The 22,056-nt window shown below is 47.1% G+C and overlaps 1 protein-coding gene across 1 annotated transcript in view; it reads left to right on the plus strand.

Annotated features, from left to right (window-relative positions):
- The first annotated feature begins 1,744 nt into the window (after positions 1-1,744).
- Positions 1,745-22,056, plus strand: part of ADAP1 (ArfGAP with dual PH domains 1) — a 110,046-nt gene continuing 89,734 nt past the window's right edge. Inside the window, exons 1-2 of the mRNA XM_026650727.1 lie at positions 1,745-2,052; positions 20,926-21,056. Coding sequence (XP_026506512.1) covers positions 1,968-2,052; positions 20,926-21,056 — 216 coding nt within the window. The 5' untranslated portion in view covers positions 1,745-1,967. The remainder of the gene's footprint in view (positions 2,053-20,925; positions 21,057-22,056) is intronic.

The raw sequence follows: 22,056 nt of genomic DNA on the forward strand, positions 1-22,056 counted from the left end.
AAGTCAGTGGTTTTACTCCAGATTTACACCAGTATAACTGGAAAAAGAATTTGGTTCTGAGTTTTAAGGAGGTGACAGGCTGTTTGACATACAAGTGGGGGGCTCAATTCTGTAGATAGTCCAGATAAAGTCTATAGTAGGATTACTTCACAGGAGTCAGAGCTGCAGGATTGGACCCTAGGTTAGCATGATAGCGAGGTTTTTCAAAGCTAGATAGAAGAAGCAACCTATAATGTACAGAGGGTCACTTCATGATAATATCAATTTTAAAAAAGATCAGAAATTAATGCAGTTAAACTTAGTATCTATCAGTAAAAATGGCAAGATAATTTAGGGAAATATTTTCCAGATTAAGGAGAAATCCCAGTGAAATCAAAGGCCCTACTTACCGGAAGTGAAGTTACACATGTGATTAAGTGATTGAAGGATCAGGATCATAATTTGAATTTAGTGGTGGTTTTCTGTTGGGTTATTTGAGTCCTGATCCTGAAAACATTTGCATACATGCTTAACTTTCGATGGAAGTCAAGTCAATGGGATTCCTCATCATAAAGTCAGACAGATAAGAAAGGCTTTGCACCATGAAAGCTCTGATTTTTCTTTTTAAGGGGATGGGGTATAATTGAACAAGTGGATTCACTTCACAAAACCAAAAAGGGTTCCGTAACCAAACTGAAGTTGTATGGATCAAAAATTATTCTGGCACAGTAATTTCTAGGCGATGTATGATCTCGATGCAATTGACTAACAGCTGGGGAGGAAGGATGAGCCAGTATTTGGCATGTTCACCTAGGATGTGGGAGACTTGGCTTCAGTTTGCTGCTGGACCACAGACTTACTGAGGGACCTTGGATAAGTCCGTTAGGCCCAGCTCCCCATCAGTACCGTGGGGATTATAGCACTTCCCTACCTCACGGGGTGTTGTGAGGATAAATATGTAAAAATTGGAAGGTACTCAGGTGCTAAGATAATGAAGAGATTTGTAAAGTGCTTTGAGACCCTTGCAAGGAAAGTGCTATTGAAATAAACTAATCAGCTTTTTTTTTTATTTGAATTTTATCAATAAAGAAGGGGGGGGGAAGCAGGAGGGTCAGGGGAAAAGTGTGGACATCAGTCAAGTTTTTTTTTTATCGAGGTGGGGTAGATATTTTAATTTTACTAAACAAAAATACACTAAATGATCAATATCAAACAAAAAAAGAAAATCCAAAATATCGACCCCCCCAAACATCCGCTAAAATAAACACAAAAGAAGGCCCTGCTCATACTTAACTTTAGGCACTGTGAGTGGTCCCCCTTGGTTTCATGCAAACTAAGGCCCCAGCCTTGCAAATGGATCTGTCCGGGTCCATCTGGGCACCCAGGCAGCGCTTCATTGCAATCGGAAAAGTGCCCAGACAGATCCATGTCGCCGAGGGCCCCAGCCTGCAAACGCTCAGGCAGGCTTAAGCTGAAGCCTCTCAGCTGAGGTCTCGGTGGGGCTACTCGTCTCTGCAGGCTCGGGGGCAAAAGGTGGGAAGAAGGTTTTGTTCTGTCCTCCCCGCAACGCGCGGCTCTCACGCCCAGGGGGCTCCGTGGTGCCCGCCTGCAGGAGGGCGGGTTCGCCGCTGGAGGTCGCGGGTGAACCGGGCTGGCCAGGAGCGGGCCCGGCTCGGGTCTCCTGTGCAAGGCAGACCGTTCCCCGCCGCCGCGGGAGAAATGCGGAACCAGCCCTGTGCGAAGAGCTGCGGCTGCTGCCCGGGCTGGAGGCTGCTCAGAGCCCAGTGAGGAGGATGGGGAAGCGGGAGCCCTAAGCGCCCTGCTGCTGCCCAGGGGGTCCGCCTTGCCCGTCTGAGCCGGGGCCAAATGAAGCAGCCCCCGGCGGCGAGGTAGCCTCTCCAGCGCCCCCAGCCCAGCCCCATGAAGCTCATCTAGCGGAGGAGGAGGAGAGAAGCCAGAGCCGAGCCCTGCTCACTCGCACCGTCCCCATGGCGAAGGAGAAGCCCAGGAAGGCTTTGCAGGAGCTGCTCCAGAGACCGGGCAACCAGCTGTGCGCGGACTGCTCTGCACCTGGTAAGAGAGCGCGGGGGACCGCGGCGCTGGAGCGAGCTGCCCGGGGTGGAGGAGCGTCGTGGCCGGGGCAGGCAGGGGAGTTGGATCCCTCGGCGGCCGCCGCCCTGTGGGGTCAGGGCTGCACCTGCTCCCCTCCCGCCTGCCGCCCGGGCAGGGCGGGGTCCCGTCCAAGTTTGCCTCGGCCAGGTGGCCGCCCGCTCGGGGAGAGCCCGGCGGGCTGGGCGCCCTGCTGCGGCGAGCTCAGCTGCCAGCCTGCCGCGGGTGTGTGCCCCTAGCCGGGCTATTGCAAAACTGCGGGCTCTGGAGAAAGAGGAAACCGGCCACGGGGCTCTCTGGAAGGGGGCCGCGTGAGCAGGGTCCGACCCCACCCTCGGCCGGGGGTTCCCAGCCCCCATAGGCGAGGCAGGGCAGGAGGAAGGTCTCCCAGCTGCTCAGCTGCGGGAGGTGATGAAGGGGATGCCCCAGGCGACAGTTTGAGGGAGGGGGCGACTCAGGAAAGGGGTGAGCCCCCGATCCGGCAGCTGGCCGGCCAAGCCGTGCTCTAGACCCTGGTGGGGTGCCAGGAAAGAGAGGGTGCCGTGGAGTCCCAGCAGGGAGAGCCGGGGTACCCCGCCCCCCCCCCCAGCTCTCTGGGGCTGACTTATGAATGCTGATGTCATCCCCGGCTACTTCAGCCGGTTTGTGTGTGAGAGCTGCAGTGCAGATCAAGCCCTACGCTGAGATGACAATGACACTTCATTACTTTGCCAGGGTGGGCAGGCAGGCAGCGGTGAGGTTTGCAGGCGTGGGGCTGGGCGATCTAGTCCGTGTCAGGCTGGGGGCTCTGCTTCCTTGCTCCTGTCGTTGTTCCCTCCCTGCAAACTGTGTGGGGCTTTTGTTGCCAAGTAGCCAAGGTTCCCTTTCTCAGGGAATCAACAGACCTGGTGCTCCCAATGCCTGGCTGTGCCACTTCCTGCCAGCCAACCTTTGACCACCACACAGGTGTTTGCTGTAGACTTTGCCCCTTTCTTCATGATTCATAGCTATAGATGATAAAATATCAGTTGTGCTCATTGCTGGGGGTGGGGGAGGGGATGACTGGGGGAGATTCTGAGCCAGACACACACCCTTCCTTGTCCTTTGAACAGAGAAGTCACTGGGGGCTTAGCCTGGTGGTTTGAATGCCTTAGTGAGTGTGGTGATGCTCAGGTCTGTGTTTGTAGGTGTCTGTACAGATCCCCTAGGGAAAAGTCTTGCAGAGTTTAATAGAAAATAACCTTCCGGGGGAGAGTGACAGAGAATGATACCCCCTTGCAGAAATTGGTAGGATTACTTTAAAATATCAAACCTGCAGAAGGGCTATTTTAAGCTATTACACTCTATAGGTTTTAGGACATTGACAGAATGTTATTACCTTTCTGTAGCACCTTATTGATTTCCACCTTGTTAAATATAGATAGGATCTGGGATGGATCATTAACTGTGCGTTTGTGTCCCTAATCTGCATTGAAGCTAAACTGGGATCCCCTAAAGATACTTTCAATCACATTGTACCTGGCTAGTGATGCCTAAGAACCTGCTACTACACAGTGTGTGTGGCTTTGCTGGCTGGTAGAACTCCACCTAGTCACTCCCACCTCTTGTGGTATAACCTTATTAACCCACCTTTTAGGCATCTTGCTGTACACAGCTTGGCTCTGATTGCAGTAGAAATCTCCCTAAAAACCTTCCTGAAGGAGAATTTTCAGGCCGGGACTGTTCAGATCGATAGCATAACTATTAAGGGGAGAGTAATGCAAAACCCACCCAACAAAACAGGGAGCAGTTACCCAGTATCATCATGATTAAGATGAAACTATGGCTCAATAAAATAGCTTATGTTGTGGTTAGGTTATTAGGGACTCCGAAGGCAGGTTTTAAAGCTATGAAGCCACAGTCTGCTGTTGGTCACACCTGGGTGCAGAGATGTGCTCAGTGGTATTGCACCTTGTAACAGAGAAAAATTTGAGCCACTGTCTTGTGATGCAGGATGTACTATTATTGTAATTCAGCTCCTTTTCTATGTGGTCTAACATAACCTTAACAGCCCGGTTTTCTCCTGCATTGTACCCCTGCTCTAAAGCCCCATTTCCTCATTGACCATTCCGCTTTAGTTTTTTTAACCATGCACAGTAACTCTACTGTAGTCTATGCCTCTGACTGAGGTTCAGTGACTGTAGACCGACATGCCTGTGCATGTTATGGGTTAATTAGGACAATTAAAGATGAGCGAGACACACAGTGTGCATGTGTATTACATATAAAATCAGTGGACCCAATCTGGTTATTTGCATTGGAGTAAAGGAGAGTGGATTTGGGGCAGTGCTTTCCAATCTAGGCAAGGCAAGGAGCAGTGAGGTGGGAACAGTTACATGACTCTTGACTTGCATTGCCCTATGCTACATCCTGCCATGTGCAGGTTAAATAGCAGGTGGTGTAGTTCCCTGATCCTGCAGTGGCTCCCAATACAGCCAGTCATAAGAGTTTCTCCTGTTTACAGGGCTGCAGGGGCAGGCATATCAGCCCAAGTTTCCCTTCTCATCTTGTGTCTCACTTAGCTCAGGCACGAGGCCACATGTAGTCTACAGCAGTGGTTTTCAACCTGTGGTCCACGGACCCCTGGGGCTGCAGACTATGTCTATGATTTCAAAAGGGGTCTGCATCTCAATTTGATTTTTTTTTTAGGGTTTTGCAAATGGAAAAAAAGGTTGAAAACCACTAGTTGAAAACCCACGGAGTCAATGGAGAGTAACCTTCCTTTTAGTGAGAGAACTGGGGGGCGGGGGAGAGAACACACACAACAAAATAGAAATAAGGAAGGAAAAAATTAAAGCAAACAAGATGAGAATGGGAGAAGAGAGGGGAGAAAACAAACAGAAGACAGGAAGGCCGGTGCCAATTGGCAGATGGTGCAAGGGGACAGAGAGAATAGGCATCTAGCTGCCAGTCCAGTGCAATCAGGGATTTGGTGAAACTAAAGGCTGATATTCTCTAGTATGGAGTGTGTGTGTCTCTAACTAAAATACAAGGGAGAATTCATGAGCCAGTGAGTATCAGCTCCATGATGCAGCTATTTAGCTAAGGGATTCTAACAATACGGTAAATAATAGAGCTGTTTGGAAAAACAAAACAAAATAGCTACTGTTTTCAAATGATTTTCATTCCATTTGTGTAGAAAGCAGCTCACTTCTCGCTTTTTGAAATTTCCTGCAGAATCAAATCTTTTTTTAGAAATTGAGATTTTTTTTTAAAGTTACATTTTTGTCAATTTGGAAAAACTCTCCCTTATCATTGATTATTTTTGTTGCGGTAATGCCCCAGAGCCCCAGTCATGGACCAGGACCCCATGGTGCTAGGCGCTGTACAAACTCTGAACAAAGAGATGGCTCCTGCTCCAAAGAGCTTGCAATCTAACCTCTCCTAGTGGCTAAGCTGTGCAACCTAATGGCGCAGTGAAAAAAATAGTCCCCAGAATGGTAAATGAGCATACAAATGTAACCTGCAATAAGCACCTTTCCCTCCAGGTTGTATTGGCAACTTGGTCCATGTGCTCCCCCTGCCCTCCCCTGACCACTTAGGTTAACTGCCCCTCCCAAGCCTTATGGAGACCAAAACCAAAGTGAAAACCAAATACCTACGATTGGAAAACAAACTAACAGGCAAATTTTTTTCATTTGCAGTTTTTATTGAGCGTTTAAAAAAAAAAGGTTTTAGTAAAAACCTAATTGTGGGGGTTTTCTTTTGGGGTGTGTGTGTGTGTGTGTGCGCGCAAAAGTTCATTTTTGTAGAAAAAGGATTTTTGGCTATAAGTGCTTTCTGTCCAAGAATTCCACCCGGCTATAGCGAACAATGAGAGAGCACGTTATCCGAGTCTTTGAGACTGAATTACAGTGCATAAACCATTGTAATAAAACTGTTACTCGGAACGCACGGCCCTGGGTATCACACACACTGCAGGACTCTTTGTTAGATTGTGTGTCTCACCTGGTGGAAGCCAGGTTGCAGCAAGTCTGTTTCACTGGACCAAGGTGTTTGTCATCCGGGAAGGCAGAGTGCGGTGTGCCGTCTGACGGCACAGCAAATAATCTCTCCTAATGGCTGGTGTGCAATGTCTCCCAATATGTTAGAATGTTTCTTTAAGACTAAAGCGGCAGCGCTTTAGCGTTGCCAGTTTAGACTAGCCCTAATATGGCAATGCAATTGGTTTTAAACCATTCTTTGTCTCCGGCAGTATCTTTCTGCACATTGTGAGATGGATGGTTGTCTGGGGGCGTAGCAAGGCTTTGCATGTTTCTCTTCATATTCCATTCTTATCTGGTTTAGGGTTGCATTTCCACTGGTTCAAAATCTTTTTACATTGAGGCAGGGAGGAAGAAACATGGACCTGCAGGCAAAAGTGCAAATGCCACTGGAGTGATGCTACGCCTTAGAGCTCGTCAAGTGCATTTTTATGGGCTCCAACGCATTCATTGTTAATTTTCTGTCATGCGCTCTCATCTTTCCCATTTGACTGGGGTTGTTTGTACACCGCCACACACTGGAACTATTGAAATAAATGGGCAAATGTGTAACTTCCACTTAAATATATACAAATTTCATCTAATTCTAACAGGATGTGTGATAGTGGAAAGGAAGACCAACAGTGAGGCCAGAGATGATAGTGGGGCGGGACCATGTTATTAATATATGGAGATATACCTATCTTATAGAACTGGAAGGAACCCTGAAAGGTCATCGAGTTCCAGCCCCCTGCCTTCACTAGCAGGATCAAGTACTGATTTTTGCCCCGATCCCTAAGTGGCCCCCTCAAGGATTGAACTCACAACCCTGGGTTTAGCAGGCCAATGCTCAAACCACTGAGCTATCCCTGGTGCTGAGCACTCAAGTCCCACTGTAGTTGCGGGTATTTAGTATCTTGCTCTACTAGGCCACTCAGAACAGCCTAAGGGTTGAGGAGAGAGCTTACAGCAGGGACCATTACAACTGTAGCTCCCACATACCCAGGACCTGGGGCATCTTTCTGTGCTTAAATTGTTGCTCCAATTAGGCAGAACCATTTAATGCAATAAACACATGACATAAGGTTGGTGACAGGAGGAAAATGTAAAGAAGTGCAAGAAACCCCTTGCCTTGTTTTGGGAGAAGGAGGGCATTGAAAGAGGTGGGCTGGGGGGGAGGAGGGGTTAAGATCAATCAAAAGGATGGGTAAGGAGCTAGTGGGCAGAGGTGGAGAGGAAAGAGTTCCCATTGCATTTGTGTTTTGCTTTAGACCATCTCTGCAGGGAGAAGGGCTTTTTGAACTACAAGAACGCTTCATGTTGCAGGGGTGTGCCTGTCCACCCCAATTTCATAACTCGCTAAGTTTGCAGCACTGCTGCGATCTGCAGATAACAAGCCGAGGGGGGCACTCAGGCCCAGAGCGCTGGATGCAAAGGGTTTGGCATATTTGTAAAAATGTCCGGGTAAAAGCTCTGCTGACAGGGAGTGGTTGTCTGCAGTGTGCATCCTCATGTGTAAGGAGCAAAGCCCCTTTCCAAAACCCCAGCATTTTCTCCTAAAGTACAGTAGCCTCGAGAAGCAACAAAATCCTGACTGCACACAAATGTCTTCTGATTCCAGTATTAAATCAAGCCTTTCAGCTAGCTAGCTACTGAAGAGCCATTTGCTCTAGACTGGGCCAAACTCAAGAAAGAAACGTCAGCCATTGATTCAATAATGTTAATTGTATTAAAATTCCCATGGTTACACCATGTAGCTAGTTAACATTCCTATTATGAGGAAAGAAATGTTTTGCCTACCTGTAAAAGTTCCCCCAAGGTTTTCTTTTTACCATCAGGAACTATAAACCTCCTACTGAACCACTGTTGCTGTCTTCTTAAAAGGACATCAACGCCAACCACAAATGGATGCAAACGTACTGAATTTATCGGTCAGGCCCTTTATTCAGCACGACATGTCTGAGCCAGCGGTGTCCACTGGAGGACGCATTAACATGTTATAGCTTTACTGGCCATTGAACAAGGTCCCCACGTAGGGTTGCCAGGCATCCCGTTTTCGACCGGAACTCCCAGTTGATGGCACAGCGGGGGCCTGGGGCTAAGGCAGTCTCCCTGCCTATCCTGGCTCCACATGGCTCCCAGACGCGGCCGCCAGGTCCCTGCAGCCCCTAGACCAGTGGTCACCAACCAGTTGATTGATCGCGATCTCTGGTGGTGCAGCGGGGCTGACGCTAAGGCTTACTCCCTGCCTGCTTGCCCCAGCCCCACGCCATTCCCGGATGCGACCAGCGCAGCCCCCGGGGCAGGAGGGCAGGGGTCTCCATCTGTGTGCTGCTCCTGCCTGCAAGCACCACTCCCACAGCTCCCGTTGGCCGGGAATGGGGAGTTGCACCCAAACTCCTTCCCAGAGCCCGCACCCCCTCCTGCACCCAACCCCCTGCCCCAGGCTCAGCCCAGAGCACCCTCACACACTGTGAACCCCTTGGCCCCAGCCCAGAGCCCGCACCTCCTTCTGAACCCCAACCCCCACCCCAGCCTAGTGAAAGTGAGTGAGGGTGGGGGAAAGCAAGCGGGGGGGAGGGATGGAGTGAGTGGGGCGAGGCTTTGGGGAAGGGGTGGGCTAGATCCTGGGTTGCCCTTAAATTCAAAAAGTGATCTTGGGTGTAAAAAGGTTGAAGACCACTGCCCTAGATGCATGGGTGGCCAGGGAGGCTCCGCACACTGCCCCCACCCCGAGGGTTGGCTCCACAGTTCCCATTAGCCAGGAGCCGTGACCAATGGGAGCTGCGGGGGTGGCGCCTGTGGGTGTGAGAGCTTCCCTGGCCACCCTTGTGTCCAGGGGCTGCAGGGACCTGGTGGCTGCTTCCCGGAAGCGACAGTAAGCACCACCGGGACCCCGCACCCTGAACCTTCTCCCACACACCAGCCCCCTTCCCCAGCCTGGAGTCCCCTCCTGCACCCAAACTCCCTCCCGAACAATTGTGTGTTTAGTAATGATGGGCTAAAGAGTGTTTTAGGCACTGAGTTTTCTTTTGGGATGTGACAGAGGTAGGGGCTGGTTGGGGAAGTTAATTTCTGAATCCACTCTGAATTTCCCATATGTCCTGGGTCCTTCTCTAGCCCTTGTCTAGCAGTGTCTTCATTTTCTGTACTTTCAAAGATGAATGAAGCATAAAAATGCCATCTGAATATCTTACTCCTGGGCTTAGTTTGTAAAGATAGGCATGATAACAGCAGATTTGTAACTTTAAAACCAGTATAGTCGATCAGTAAACACCATAATTATCTGTAGTGTTTTGCAGTGGAAGTAGTCTGAAATTGGCATCTGTTGTACTGTAGCAATGATACTTAAAGACCAGTGGCTTATTGCATTTGTGGCAGTGTGTTCTATTTAATATTCCCCTATCAATGTTATTTTCCATGTTAAGGGAACAAAGCCATTTGGTTGGAACTTAGGAATGCCTGGAGGTTTTCTTTTATCAGGTTTTACTGCTATTTACTAAAGGGAGACGCTTGATAATAGCGGTCATGATGATGGTAAAACTAACAGCAAGAACTGATTCAGTCAAACTTTATCTTGGGCAGACATAAAACTGCAATAAATCGAAACTAATGGAGCAAAAAGTGCATGTGAGTGACAGTATTTGTTACTGGCTCAACAGGGGCACAGCCCATAAGTCGACTGAGACACAATTATTTTTGAACTACCTAGATTTACATTAGACAGCCTGTGCAACTGCGGTTTAACTATGGGGCACTTTAAAAAGAACCTTCTCTTTCAAAGCATGGATTTAATCAATGTGGTTACTACAACTTGCTGCAAAACTTCTTTACTTCGTTGGTGGCTCTTCTTTAAAACAGCTTCATGAGTGTAGTCATTTGCTTGGTCACATCAAGTCCTGTCTCTGAAATCTGATCGTGGTCCATCAAGACAACCAACTGCTGGGATGAAACCTGTGACAACCCTGAGGTCTGGATGTGTTTTAGGTTGCTCTATGTCTGAGCTGAGAATTTTTCAACACCTGTTACCCTGGGGAGCAGAAATGAAGACAGTGAGGCTATGATTGGTTATTATTATAGCTTCCTTCATCCAAAAGTAGAGCAAAGCACATTACAGAATAATACGTGCAGAGCTGGGGACCAAACCTATAAACTGTGCAGGGAACTCTCTGACTCCAATGGGAGTTCCCTGTATGCTCTAATAACAATGTTATACATGTACATCAGAGGACTACGCAGTAGCAGAGGCAAGAGGAAAAAAAGAAGAAGCTGGGGAGGGGGAGACCAGGGGGTAATTGGAGGACGGAGGAGAGTGGAGAAATCAGTAGCAGATTATTTAACAATAGAGTTTCGAGGGCCAGTTCCTCTTGCAGAGCAGTCAGTCCTGGAGAATTTTAATTCTCCACAGTTCTTTTCTCCCCTGGCTTAGGTTGGAGGGGATTAATTTCACTCTTGACACATTCTGAGTATGCTCCTTTCCACTCATCCCGCTGGCACCAAAAACAATCACCAAGTTATTCTGTGAGAGGGCCGCGGCTGTCGGTGTTCAGCAAAACACAGACATCAATGCACATCTCCCCTCTCCCCACCACCTCCTCCCCATTGCGATCCTGCGTTTAGGAGCAGCTAAAATATTTGAAAACCAGAAGAGCAATAAACAGAAAGTCACCGCTAACACACAGAACTGCTAGGGAGAGCTGCCCAGCATTAAAAATGAGTCCCTCTGCCTTATAGCTGACAGGTCCGGTAAGCAGAGTGAAATATGCAGCTCTTTCATCATGCTATAGAAAAGGTTAACGTGCTCTGCTGCAGTTTGGTGGGACTTGAGTTTGGAGCAACACAGCCTCCGTTGTAGGTTAGAGCTGAACAGGCAAGGTTGAAAGGAAGGTGGCAGAGAGAAAGATGGCAAGAACAGCCGAAGGCTTTATCGGGTAAACTGGTACAGTTGCTCCAAAAGATTGGGTCTTCCCTCCCCTGGCATGTTTGCCACCATCTGTTCTTTGGAAATACAAACGTACTATAAGGTTCTCGAAAACGTGGTTCCTGCTAATGGCCCAAATTCTGCATCCTTAATCAAGAAAAGCTGCCACTGAATTCAATAGGGGTTTTGTTTGATTAAGGACCGCAGAATTTGGTTCAAAGAACTGATTATTTGCACTAGGGCAGTGCCTAGCGGCTCCACCTGAGCCTGGAACCCCATTGTGCTTGATGGTGTACTAGCATACGGTAAAGGACAGTCCCTGCCCACAAGAACTGACCCTCCGAGTAGACCAGACAAAGGGTGAAAGAGAGAGGTAGTGTAACTCTCCCGATTTTACAGGTGGGGAGCTGAGGCACAGAGATATTAAAGACCAGATTCTGAGCTGGTGTAAATCATTGTGGCTGATTTATGCTAATTGAGCATCAAGCCATACGGGGACTTGACCGAGAGTCACGCAAGGAGGCAGAGCTGGATACTGAAACCTCATCTCCTGTCTCAAGTGCCCAACAGTTCTCAAACTGGCAGTCGTGAGGTTATTATGTGAGGGATCGTGAGCTATCAGCCTCCACTCCAAACCCTGCTTTGCCTCCAGCATTTAGAATAGTGTTACAAATTAAAACCACTTCTTTTTATATTTAAGGGTGATCTCACTCAGAGGCTTGCTGTGTGAAAGGGGTCACAGCTACAAAATATTGAGAACCCTTAACCCATGAAGTGATCCCATCTCGAATATGGATTTTCTTCCCTTGATCTGTGATACTCTGTCCTTCCTTTTGTGTCCCACATTTCATCAATGGCAAGTTGCAAGCTTTGAGCCTGATCTAGTGGGTGGAGTAAAATGTGACATCTCCCATCGCTATAAAACATTTTAACAGAGCTTTTCCAGAAAGGTTTTTGGAAGCTTACACCTAGACAGTTCAAACAGTGTAAAAATAAAAAAAAATCCCCCTAAATATTCCTGCCCGTTTAAGAAAACATTTGTTTTGTAAAGAGACAAACCTGGTATTTTTTTTTAATCTCTTCTGACAAAATTCACACAGGCTGATATGCACTTTGGTAGAAATTGTGCTGAAATAGGCACTGCTTTGATCTGATCTCATTACTCTGAGAAATCTTAAAGCATGATAACATCATTGCAGAATTGCTTTACTGAGACTATGGTGCCAACCATCACTTGAGTCAGCCTCTGACAGGTTTATTCTTGTGGTTAAACACATGCTTTGCTGCCCTTGATGTTTATATTTGAGTCTTCTTCGTGTATTTGTGAAAGAAAAGCAGTTAACTGCACTTTCTGCACATCTTGGATGTGCAAGGGCCTAGCCAGGCCCCAAAGGGCCTTGGTTCAAGAATAGGTTGGGGCACCCTTCCCAATTCCAAAATCTAAAATTTTGCTTACATTTACCAACTTGGAAAATCAGAACATATCCATCTTTTCCACAAATCCATGAACACAATATATAGGATGTTTCTATACATTTTTGCAGGCTGTCTACACACAGAAACATTCTATTTACATAGTTATACAAAATTTAACTAAAATTGTTGTTTTCTAGCTTTTGGGTTGAGAACTATATCAAGCTTTTCTATCTTAAAGAGTAACTTGCAAAGTAACCATTAGAGTGTCAGGAAATTCAAAGCATAAGGCTTCTGCAGCAACATTAACTCAGCCATGTGGCACATTCGTAGCAATTTATATTCCTTTCTCACTCTTCAGTATATATTTTATAACACTTTTTTTGTCAAAACTATACAGTCACAGGTAACATTGTTGTAACGCTTATAAAGATACAAGTTAATCTTTTTTCAATGTTTCTTTACCTTTGCTTCTAACACCATTTTAGAGTAAGACTGAAAGAATTTTAAACGTCTAGTTTATTTCTCCACACTAAAGCGTATTGAAATGCAAAGAATAAAAAAAAGCCAAATCATACATTCAACAAAGCAAAAGTAAAGGACACTGGAGAGTCCGCGAATAGCCCCCATATGGAACAAGCAGGGGGAATGCATGGGAGAATTGGGGAGCTCATCACCACAGATTGATGCGGTTGCCAGGTAGACACAGGCAAAACGGGACGAATAAATGTCTATTTTTATTGGAATTTTTGAAGTCTAGTGTTTATAAGTGCTACTCCCTCCCCCGGATATTAGTTTTGGTTAAAAATTGCTAGAGGAGTATTTAAACATTGTTACTATATAAGGTTTTTGTTCTCTGGGGGTTACGGGTTAGCTTGATAATACAACTGTGTAAACCATGTAAAATTGCTTAAAAGCTCATATGAGAAACTCTTAAGTACACTCCAGATTTTTTAAGAGCCTCTCTACCGAGAGAGAATATTTATTAACAAATTGATATAGTTCTTTATAATAACGACACACAAAAACCCCAAGAGACCAAAAAAGGGTTTAGAAGAGTTTGTCAAAATGACTTTCCTGTAGTTTCACTATTTGTTTTGATACAGGTGTAAGCGGGGGAATGGTCCCACTATTGTGGGGAACTTTCCTGGCTTATACACTACCCCGGTGAAGTGGGCTAGCGAAAGGATCTGAGTCCCCGCTCCCACTTCCTTTACCCAGAGCCCTGCCTGACCTCAAGGGCTCCCCTTCCACTCTCCTGTGTGGCAGAGTCCTCGTAACCCCAACAAGGCTGGGCCCAGGATTCCTGGGGGAGCTTGACCCCCAACCTTGTAGTGGTCACTTAGGACAGGGGCTAGGGTGTCCCCACTCTGGGGTGCTCTCTCTGTAGTGGATGCTTCCCTGACCCACTGATCATTACATACAATTCAAAGCAAATACAATTTATTAAACAGCAATCAATAAAAAAACAAGGAAAAAATGGGAAAGGTTAAAGGAAAACACATAACCCCGCTCTGTGGCATGGGGACATCACAACCGTCGTCTCTAGAATGTAAGGGAAGTTCAGTCTGTTCCTCACAAGTCCCAGGCCCCTTCTCAAGCCCTGGCTGTGCTGCAGGGATGCTGCGGGGCGGACACTTGCTCTGGCGGTGGCCACACGCTCTCAGGCTCTAGATGGCAGGACCCTTCTTCCTAGTGTCGCTCCCGTCCCGTCGGGGTTACGATCCCCCTCCAATTCTGGCCTGCAGAGCCTCTTGGCTGGGGCGTCTCCCTGCGCTGGGCCTGCTCCCCAGGGTCCCCCTCGCTCTTCCCAGCTGCTCACCGCACCTGGCTCCCGACTGCTCCAGTCCCAGCTCCAGCTCCACTCTGCCTCAGCACGGCTGCTGCTGCTCTGCCTCCAGTTCCCTGGGCTGCTTCTCTGGCCCCTCTGGCCCTGGCTGCTACAGGTCGGCTCTGTGGGCTGCTTCTGTGACTCTGCTCCCAGCACTGATCTGCTTCCTGGGCTGCTTTTCTGGCCTCTCTGGATTTGGCAGAGCTCTGCTCCCCAGCTCAGCTTGGGCCCCTGCTCTCTCCTTAGCTTGGCCCCACTCTGTCTGACCCAGGCAATTCCAGCTAGGGTGACCAGACAGCTGGTGTGAAAAATCGGGACGGGAGTGGGGAGGGGGGTAATAGGAGCTTATATAAGAAAAAGACTCCAAAATCGGGACTGTCCCTATAAAATCGGGACTGTCCCTATAAAATCGGGACTGTCCCTATAAAATCGGGACATCTGGTCACCCTAATTCCAGCTCACACGGAGGATGGGATCCCCCTGGCCCCCTGACTCCCTAATTAGCCTGCCCACCCTGTCAATCAGGCTGACCTGGAGCATTGGCCTCTCCCCATTGTTCCTGGGGACTGTCAGTCTCGGGGTCCTGATTTCCCATCGACCCTTCCCCTTTTAGTGCTGATAGCTAGCCAACCAAAACACCCCCACTGAATGTTAGTAAGGGGGCAACAGTGCCCTTACACATGTATGCTAAGTGGTGCGCTGACAGAGCGGTATCGTAAGTGCACCAGCAAACTTGCAACATACTTTGCTACATATACTTTATTTTGTTTTGATAACTCATGAATTAATTTAGCACTAATTAAGGTTTGTTTACACCAGATTAGACCAATGATTCATGCCACTGTCTGAGACTGCAAGTACGAGATGCTTCACCGGAAGGTGCAATACCACAGCGGACAACCACAGAATAACCTCTCCATAGGGAAGTGTGTTCCAAATCCCAGCAGTTAGTGGCTGGTTTAAACACTGAAGCATAAGGGATATAAATATTCATGTTTAAAAAATCCTACGTGAGAAATTTCAGGGAGATCTAACAAAGCTAGGTGACTGGGCAACATGATAACAGACAGATGAAGTTCAGTGCTGACAAATGCAAGTTAAGGCACGTTGGAAGGAATAAATCGGAACTACTCATACACATTGCTGAGTTTTACATTGCTGACTACTAAATTAACAGGACAGAAAACTAGGCATCCCTGTGACAAGTACAATGGAAATTGGAAATCTTTGCTCAGTATGCTGGGGCAATCAACAAAACAAAGAGGTAGGATATATAGGGACATCCCACAAAATACTAATGTTGGCATAACACACATAGATGTGTTCCCTGTGTCCTCAACTCAAATAGTGTGTGCAGCTCAGGTAATCCTCCCCCCCTGCCTCCGGAATAGAAATAGCAAAACCAGAAGGGGTTCTGAGTGATAATGAAAATGATTGAGGCAGGCAGAGGCTGTTGCATGAAGAGAGAATTAAACTGTAGTTGACAGGAAATGAATCAGAAGGGACTTAAGAAAGGCGCACACAATTATTAATGGGAAATTGGGGGCTGCTCTTTACTGCCACCCATTCAAGTGGGATGCTCATGGCAGTGGAGCGGCAGCAAATTTAAAAAGGCTACAGATATTTTGCTTTACACAACATATTAAAGTTTCACAGTTTGGTAGGCGACAAACAAGAATGATCCATTTACATGGATAACTAGAAGATTCACAGCTATTGTCAGTAGGATTTAAAAAATGAAGAATTTGTCTACCTGAGGAAATTGACTGGAATACCTGTTCTGGAATAAAGTGATTTTTATTTCAAAATAGCTGGAAGAGCCATCCCAGTCAGTTTCTCCTTGTAGTCTTCCAAGAGTTTGTCTATCAACCCTCATGCTTCTGGGCACAAACAAAGCAATAAGTGGGGCGGGGGCTGGAAGCACCTTTCCCAATGGATGGGTTCCCATTTGCTCGGGTTTCTTGAAGCATCAACCCCAGCTGGAGGCAGGATATTGGCCTGGTTGCTGGGCAGGGCAGTTCTTGTGTCACAAGCTGGTGTCCTTGTTGCCAGGCAATGTCCTGTGGCAGGTTGTTCTGCAGACTGCTCACATGCGGGGTGTAAGTGCCTTGCACATCCTGGGTAGGGCTAGTTCCCTCTCAAGCACCTGGGCTGCAGCAAGGCAGCAGCCGTGGGGCAGTGGTTTGTGGGCGAGAGGGTTGCAGCCTCAAGACAGAGACAATGGTGGGGGATGGGCAGGGGCTGATTTCTAACACACACACACTGCCATCAGAACAAGAGACACCGATACTGATATGTGTCACAGCACATCCCAGTAGGAGATATCAGAGAAATTGATTGTCGCCCCAGACACGGGCTGCCCTGGAAGATGGCCCCGCCCCCGACAACCTTTTCCCTGGAGCCATTCAGCTCAACCACAGTTGGACCTGGGGATCCCTCTTTGGTCCCCTGCTCTCCACATCCCTACCCTGCACCCCCAGCCCAGCTCAGCCTGCACCCGCTGGTCAGCCCCCAGCAACACCCACACCGCCCGGTCCACCTGCTGCACTTTTCCAGATGAGCTCCTCACTGCCTCAATGTGTGAGTCCAGGCAGCAGCGGCCGGGGCAGGGGCTAGGGTCTTCCTGGGCAGCAGACCTGTGTGGGGATTGGACACGGACCAGCAGGTGGGCAGGGCGCTGACTTGGAGTCGGGTGGGTTGCTATAATTGTGGCTGAAGCCCCAGGTAGCAGCACACTGGTGGTGCTGCCAGGAGCAGCTCCAAGCCACTCGATGTCTGAGGAGCTGTGACCTTGATCTTACTCATGCTGGGGATGAGGAGTACCTGGGGTGGGCGCGGAAGCGTTTCCCTGGCAGGACGCCACGTCCTGCTCTGTCCTTGGAGCCTCGTCTGCCCATAGGTAGACTGTGGCCTTACTACAACGGGGCCGAAGGTTGAGTGGGCCCCACAAACCTCATGGGCACTGGTGCGACTGCACCACTTGCACCTTTGTAGCTATGCCTGTCGGACGTGCCACACTTAATTTTTATGCGCCATGACTCCCGGGTGTGATTGGTGATGGCTGTCTGTGGTTACAAAAGTGGTCAGCGTCTCTATACAACTTGTTAATTCCTCCCCAAACCAAAGTCAACAAGAAATATAGACCCTACCTGTGTGGGGCTGGAGTGAGAATAAGGTTTCATCATGATCATATCCACGCCCAATGCAGGAGGTAATTTTAAAGAGACGCACACAGTAAGATTCTCTCTGCTGTTTGAGATGGGAGTAGTAAGCACCACTCACCATAAGGTTATGGATCTGACTAGGGCTAATACGCTGGCTGCTGTATTAGAGGGACAGGTTAGAGATGCCACCCTTCTGTTGTGATATTAAGCTGATGTCCGTCCTTCCTTCAAGCTGTGCAGGTAGAAGTGAAAGACCTGCTACTTTTTGAGTCCTTGATGCTTTGACCTTGCCCAGCATTCCTCAGCAGGTTCTGAAGGCCAAGGCTGCATGTGAGCTATTGTTGCACTTTGGACTCACTCACTCTTTGAAGCACACAGATTCTAGGAGGTACCTTAGAACAGGATTTGATTCTACTGGTATGTTCTGAGATCACCCGATGCAAAAAATTAAAGTGTGTGTTTGTGTACAGGCCTGTCAAATATTTTAATCACCATCCGGGTACGCCTATAATCTAGCCCAGTGGTTTTCAACCTTTTTTCATTTGCAGACCCCTATAAAATTTTGAATGGAGGTGTGGATCCCTTTGAAATTTAGTCATAGTCTGTGGACCGCAAGGGTCTGCAGAGCACAGATTGAAAACCACTGATCTAGCCCCTGATAGCGATCTTCGGTACCTTTGTGGTGGAAATATATGGGACCTGCATGTCCTCTGAATTTCATTGGTGTCAATCTGAGTCACTCCACCTAACTCAATAGAGTAACACAGATGTAAGTGGGAGGAGAACCAGGCTGGTGGTGCTGGCTTATGAAAATTGTGTTCCTCTCTTAGGGCCTGATGCTGCAAAGTGCTGAACACTCGCAACTGCCACGGATCTTGATAGGGCTGGAGGGTGCTTGGTAACGGACAAGATGTGCTCAGCATTTCACAGGATCATGGATATATTCCAGGCTTGAGCCTTGGTTGTGTCCCGTAGGATGGTAGACTCCACAGAATGAAAGGAGCCCATAGGGTCTGGAAGCTGGATTCCAACCCTGTGACAGTAGAATTGTCGCTGGTTCTCGGGAATAGGATTTCTCCCTGGGAATAGGATTTCTCCTCCTGTGCAGATGTGACAGAACTTGTAGAATAAAATGGGGTATAGTGGTCATAAAATGAGTTTGACCAGGCAATTCATTTTGCTTAATTGGTTTTAAATCAGAACAACAAAACTGCAGGTTGATGTGGATAACCCATATTCCTCTTTTGGGGTGTGCCCGGGGAAGCAGCTCATGGTCCTCTCCTTAAGACAGACTCTAACAGTGGATCCCAAGGAGCAGCTCCAAGCTAACATGGGAGAACCACAGAGACTACCTACAGTTGAGTTTCTTTGACCAACCCCTCCTAACCCAATTCCTGTTGTTCAGTTGCACTAATTGCAATACAAGGGGGCCATTAAATATGCATACGGAGAAAAAGCACATTCCCTTGCCTTTTATAAATAATTACTGCTCTGTATAGAGTAATGTTTAGCATAATTACTGCAAGAGAATAAACAAGTTATGACAGTTTTCAAGAAAATGCTAGTTCCCCATATTCATTAACAGCCTGATCCTGTGAGGTGCAGAGTGCCTCACTGCTCCTGCTGACTAGGGCCGGGGGACGGTTGAGAAGGAAGCTCAGCTGCTTCAAGGAGGCAATTTGCATTTGAGTTGGAATAGCAAGTGCTGACATTTATTACTGGGCGTTCAAACAGAGATCATTGCATTGGCATTAGCAGTGACGCAGTGCAAGAGACATTGGCGTGTGTGTCCTGCTGTAACGCCTGCTATTTTTCTCTGTTAATCTCCTTCAATTACTTTAACCCTGCGTTTATCAGTAGACTGTGACGTCTCTCATTTGTGGTGCTAAGGAACAAAACAGGGATTCAGTGAGAGTGGAATCAAATTTAAAGTGCCCTTGCTATTGGTCAGCTCAGAGGCCAGCACTGTAAACAGTGGGGCTTGGCTCAGCAGAAATTCAGAGCTGTAGCTCAAGCATTCATCTTCTGCTCAAGCAAAGCCTGAAAACCCTTCTGGTTCAGATGCCTTTTCTATCTTGAAAAAAGAACAGGAGTACTTGTGGCACCTTAGAGACTAACACATTTATTTGAGCATAAGCTTTCGTGGGCTACAGCCCACTTCTTCGGATGCATAGAATGGAACATATATTGAGGAGATATATATACACATACAGAGAGCATGAACAGGTGGCAGTTGTCTTACCAACTCTGAGAGGCCAATTAAGTAAGAGGAAAAAAAAACTTTTGAAGTGATAATCAAGATAGCCCAGTACAGACAGTTTGATAAGAAGAGTGAGAATACTTACATGGGGAGATAGATTCAATGTTTGTAATGGCTGAGCCATATTGAATCTATCTCCCCATGTAAGTATTCTCACTCTTCTTATCAAACTGTCTGTACTGGGCTATCTTGATTATCACTTCAAAAGTTTTTTTTTTCTCTTACTTAATTGGCCTCTCAGAGTTGGTAAGACAACTCCCACCTGTTCATGCTCTCTGTATGTGTATATATATCTCCTCAATATATGTTCCATTCTATGCATCCGAAGAAGTGGGCTGTAGTCCACGAAAGCTTATGCTCAAATAAATTTGTTAGTCTCTAAGGTGCCACAAGTACTCCTGTTCTTTTTGCGGATACAGACTAACACGGCTGCTACTCTGAAACTTTTCTACCTTGGTTACTTTGGGGCCCTGTGTAGAATTCCTTTATTCTAATCACAGAAATGTAGGGCTGGAAGAGACCTCAAGAGGTCATCTAACCCGGGCCGCCTCCAGGGTAAGGGCCGCCACGAGCTGTCAAAAAAAAAAAAAAAGCCGCGATCGCAATCTGCAGCGGCAATTCGGTGTAAGGTCCTTCGCTCCGAGCGGGAGTGAGGGACCATCCGCCGAATTGCCGCCGAATAGCTGGACCTGCCGCCCCTCTCCGGAGTGGCCGCCCCATGCACCAGCTTGCCAAGCTGGTGCCTGGAGCCGGCCCTGCATCTAACCCAGCCCCTTGATGATGTCTCTTTGTCTGGCTTTTTCTTGGCACAATAGTGTGGGGATTTTTTTATTATTATTATTGTGATGTGTCTACTATAATTATAATTGTTTTCTGCAGTGCCTGAGCACCTTAGTGAGACATAGGTTTTATCATAAAAGTTAGAATTTCTTCTCTTCGTTTCATGAACAAATGCTGACAATGAAGAGAGATGAACTTTACAGCGGTTGGGTTCACTATGACTGTGCATGCAAATCCAGTAACTGTGTGCATAAATGAGCCCTTTGCATGGTCATTTTGAATGTAAATTAGACACACAAACTTGTCTGCCTTTTGCATGTACATTTGCACATCAAATGCCTTCAAAATCAGGCTCTGTCTCTCATAAAGCCCTTCTGGGCTCTGGGGGATCTCCAAATTCCACTGTCTTTTAGTCCACTCTTCTCCTCACTAAATTCTGTACTCCAATAAGCTGTACTAAAGCAATACTATTTTCTTTTGTCTTTCAGATCCAGACTGGGCATCACATACCCTAGGAGTGTTTATCTGTTTAAATTGTTCAGGAATCCATCGCAATATCCCACAAGTCAGCAAAGTGAAATCAGTCCGTTTAGATTCGTGGGATGATGTTCAAGTTGAGGTATACATTATTTTTTAACAAGTCACAAAAAATGTGATCCCATTTTTGACAACCTCAAATAAGCAGCGACGTTGGGCACATTTTATTTTCTCCCATAGAAATCTTGACTTTTTTGTGTGTGTGAGAGAATTGCAAATTTCAAAAACTTTTAACCAGTCCTGATGCTAACTCATGTAATTTTAGTTGCATTCTGTCACCTCCAGTATGTTGGCTATTTGGGCCTGAAAGCCCTCGAATCCCATCATGCAGAATTGGGCTCTTACGTTGCGCTCTCTGTAACAGAGACCTTAACTCTTCTTTGTATGAAAAACACCTCGCTAGCTGGCTGTGGTGTTATAATAATAATTAATAAATCTAACTAGAAAACCTGTAGGCTCTCACATATATTGTACTCCAAGGCATGAGCAGTGCTACTAACTCTCAATTTCATCATGAGTCCTATGATTGGTGTTTTTTTTAAAGCCCCAGCTTCTGGAGTCATGTGATATACATGAGAAAATGAGCTTTCATTTAAAAAAAGTTTCCAGCCTTCATGGCTATAGAGAAAAGTTAGAATACAGGTGTGATGGGTTGGATCACAGAAACCCCCTTGGGAGCTGCCACCTGATGTGCAAAGACTACCTCTGCTCCTGTTTTCCCTGCCAGCTCAGGACTTCAGCACCCTGTCTTGCTGAGCCAGACACTCCCGTCTGCTCCAACACAGACCCAGGGTCTGAATCACTTGTCCCAAAGCTGCAAGTTTACCTGAAAACAGCTCACAGAAGTGTTCTTGTCTTTAGCACTCAGATGCCCAACTCCCAATGGGGTCTAAACCCAAATAAATTCGTTTTACCCTGCATAAAGCTTATGCAGGGCAAACTCATAAATTGTTCGCCCTCTATAACTCTGATAGAGAGATATGCACAGTTGTTTGCTCCCCCAGGTATTAATACATACTCTGAGTAAATTACTAAATAAAAAGTGATTTTATTAAATACAGAAAATAGGATTTAAGTGGTTC

Source organism: Terrapene carolina, unplaced genomic scaffold (assembly GCF_002925995.2).
Source record: "Terrapene carolina triunguis isolate 2854851 unplaced genomic scaffold, T_m_triunguis-2.0 Scaffold93, whole genome shotgun sequence".
NCBI classification, from domain to species: domain Eukaryota; kingdom Metazoa; phylum Chordata; order Testudines; family Emydidae; genus Terrapene; species Terrapene triunguis.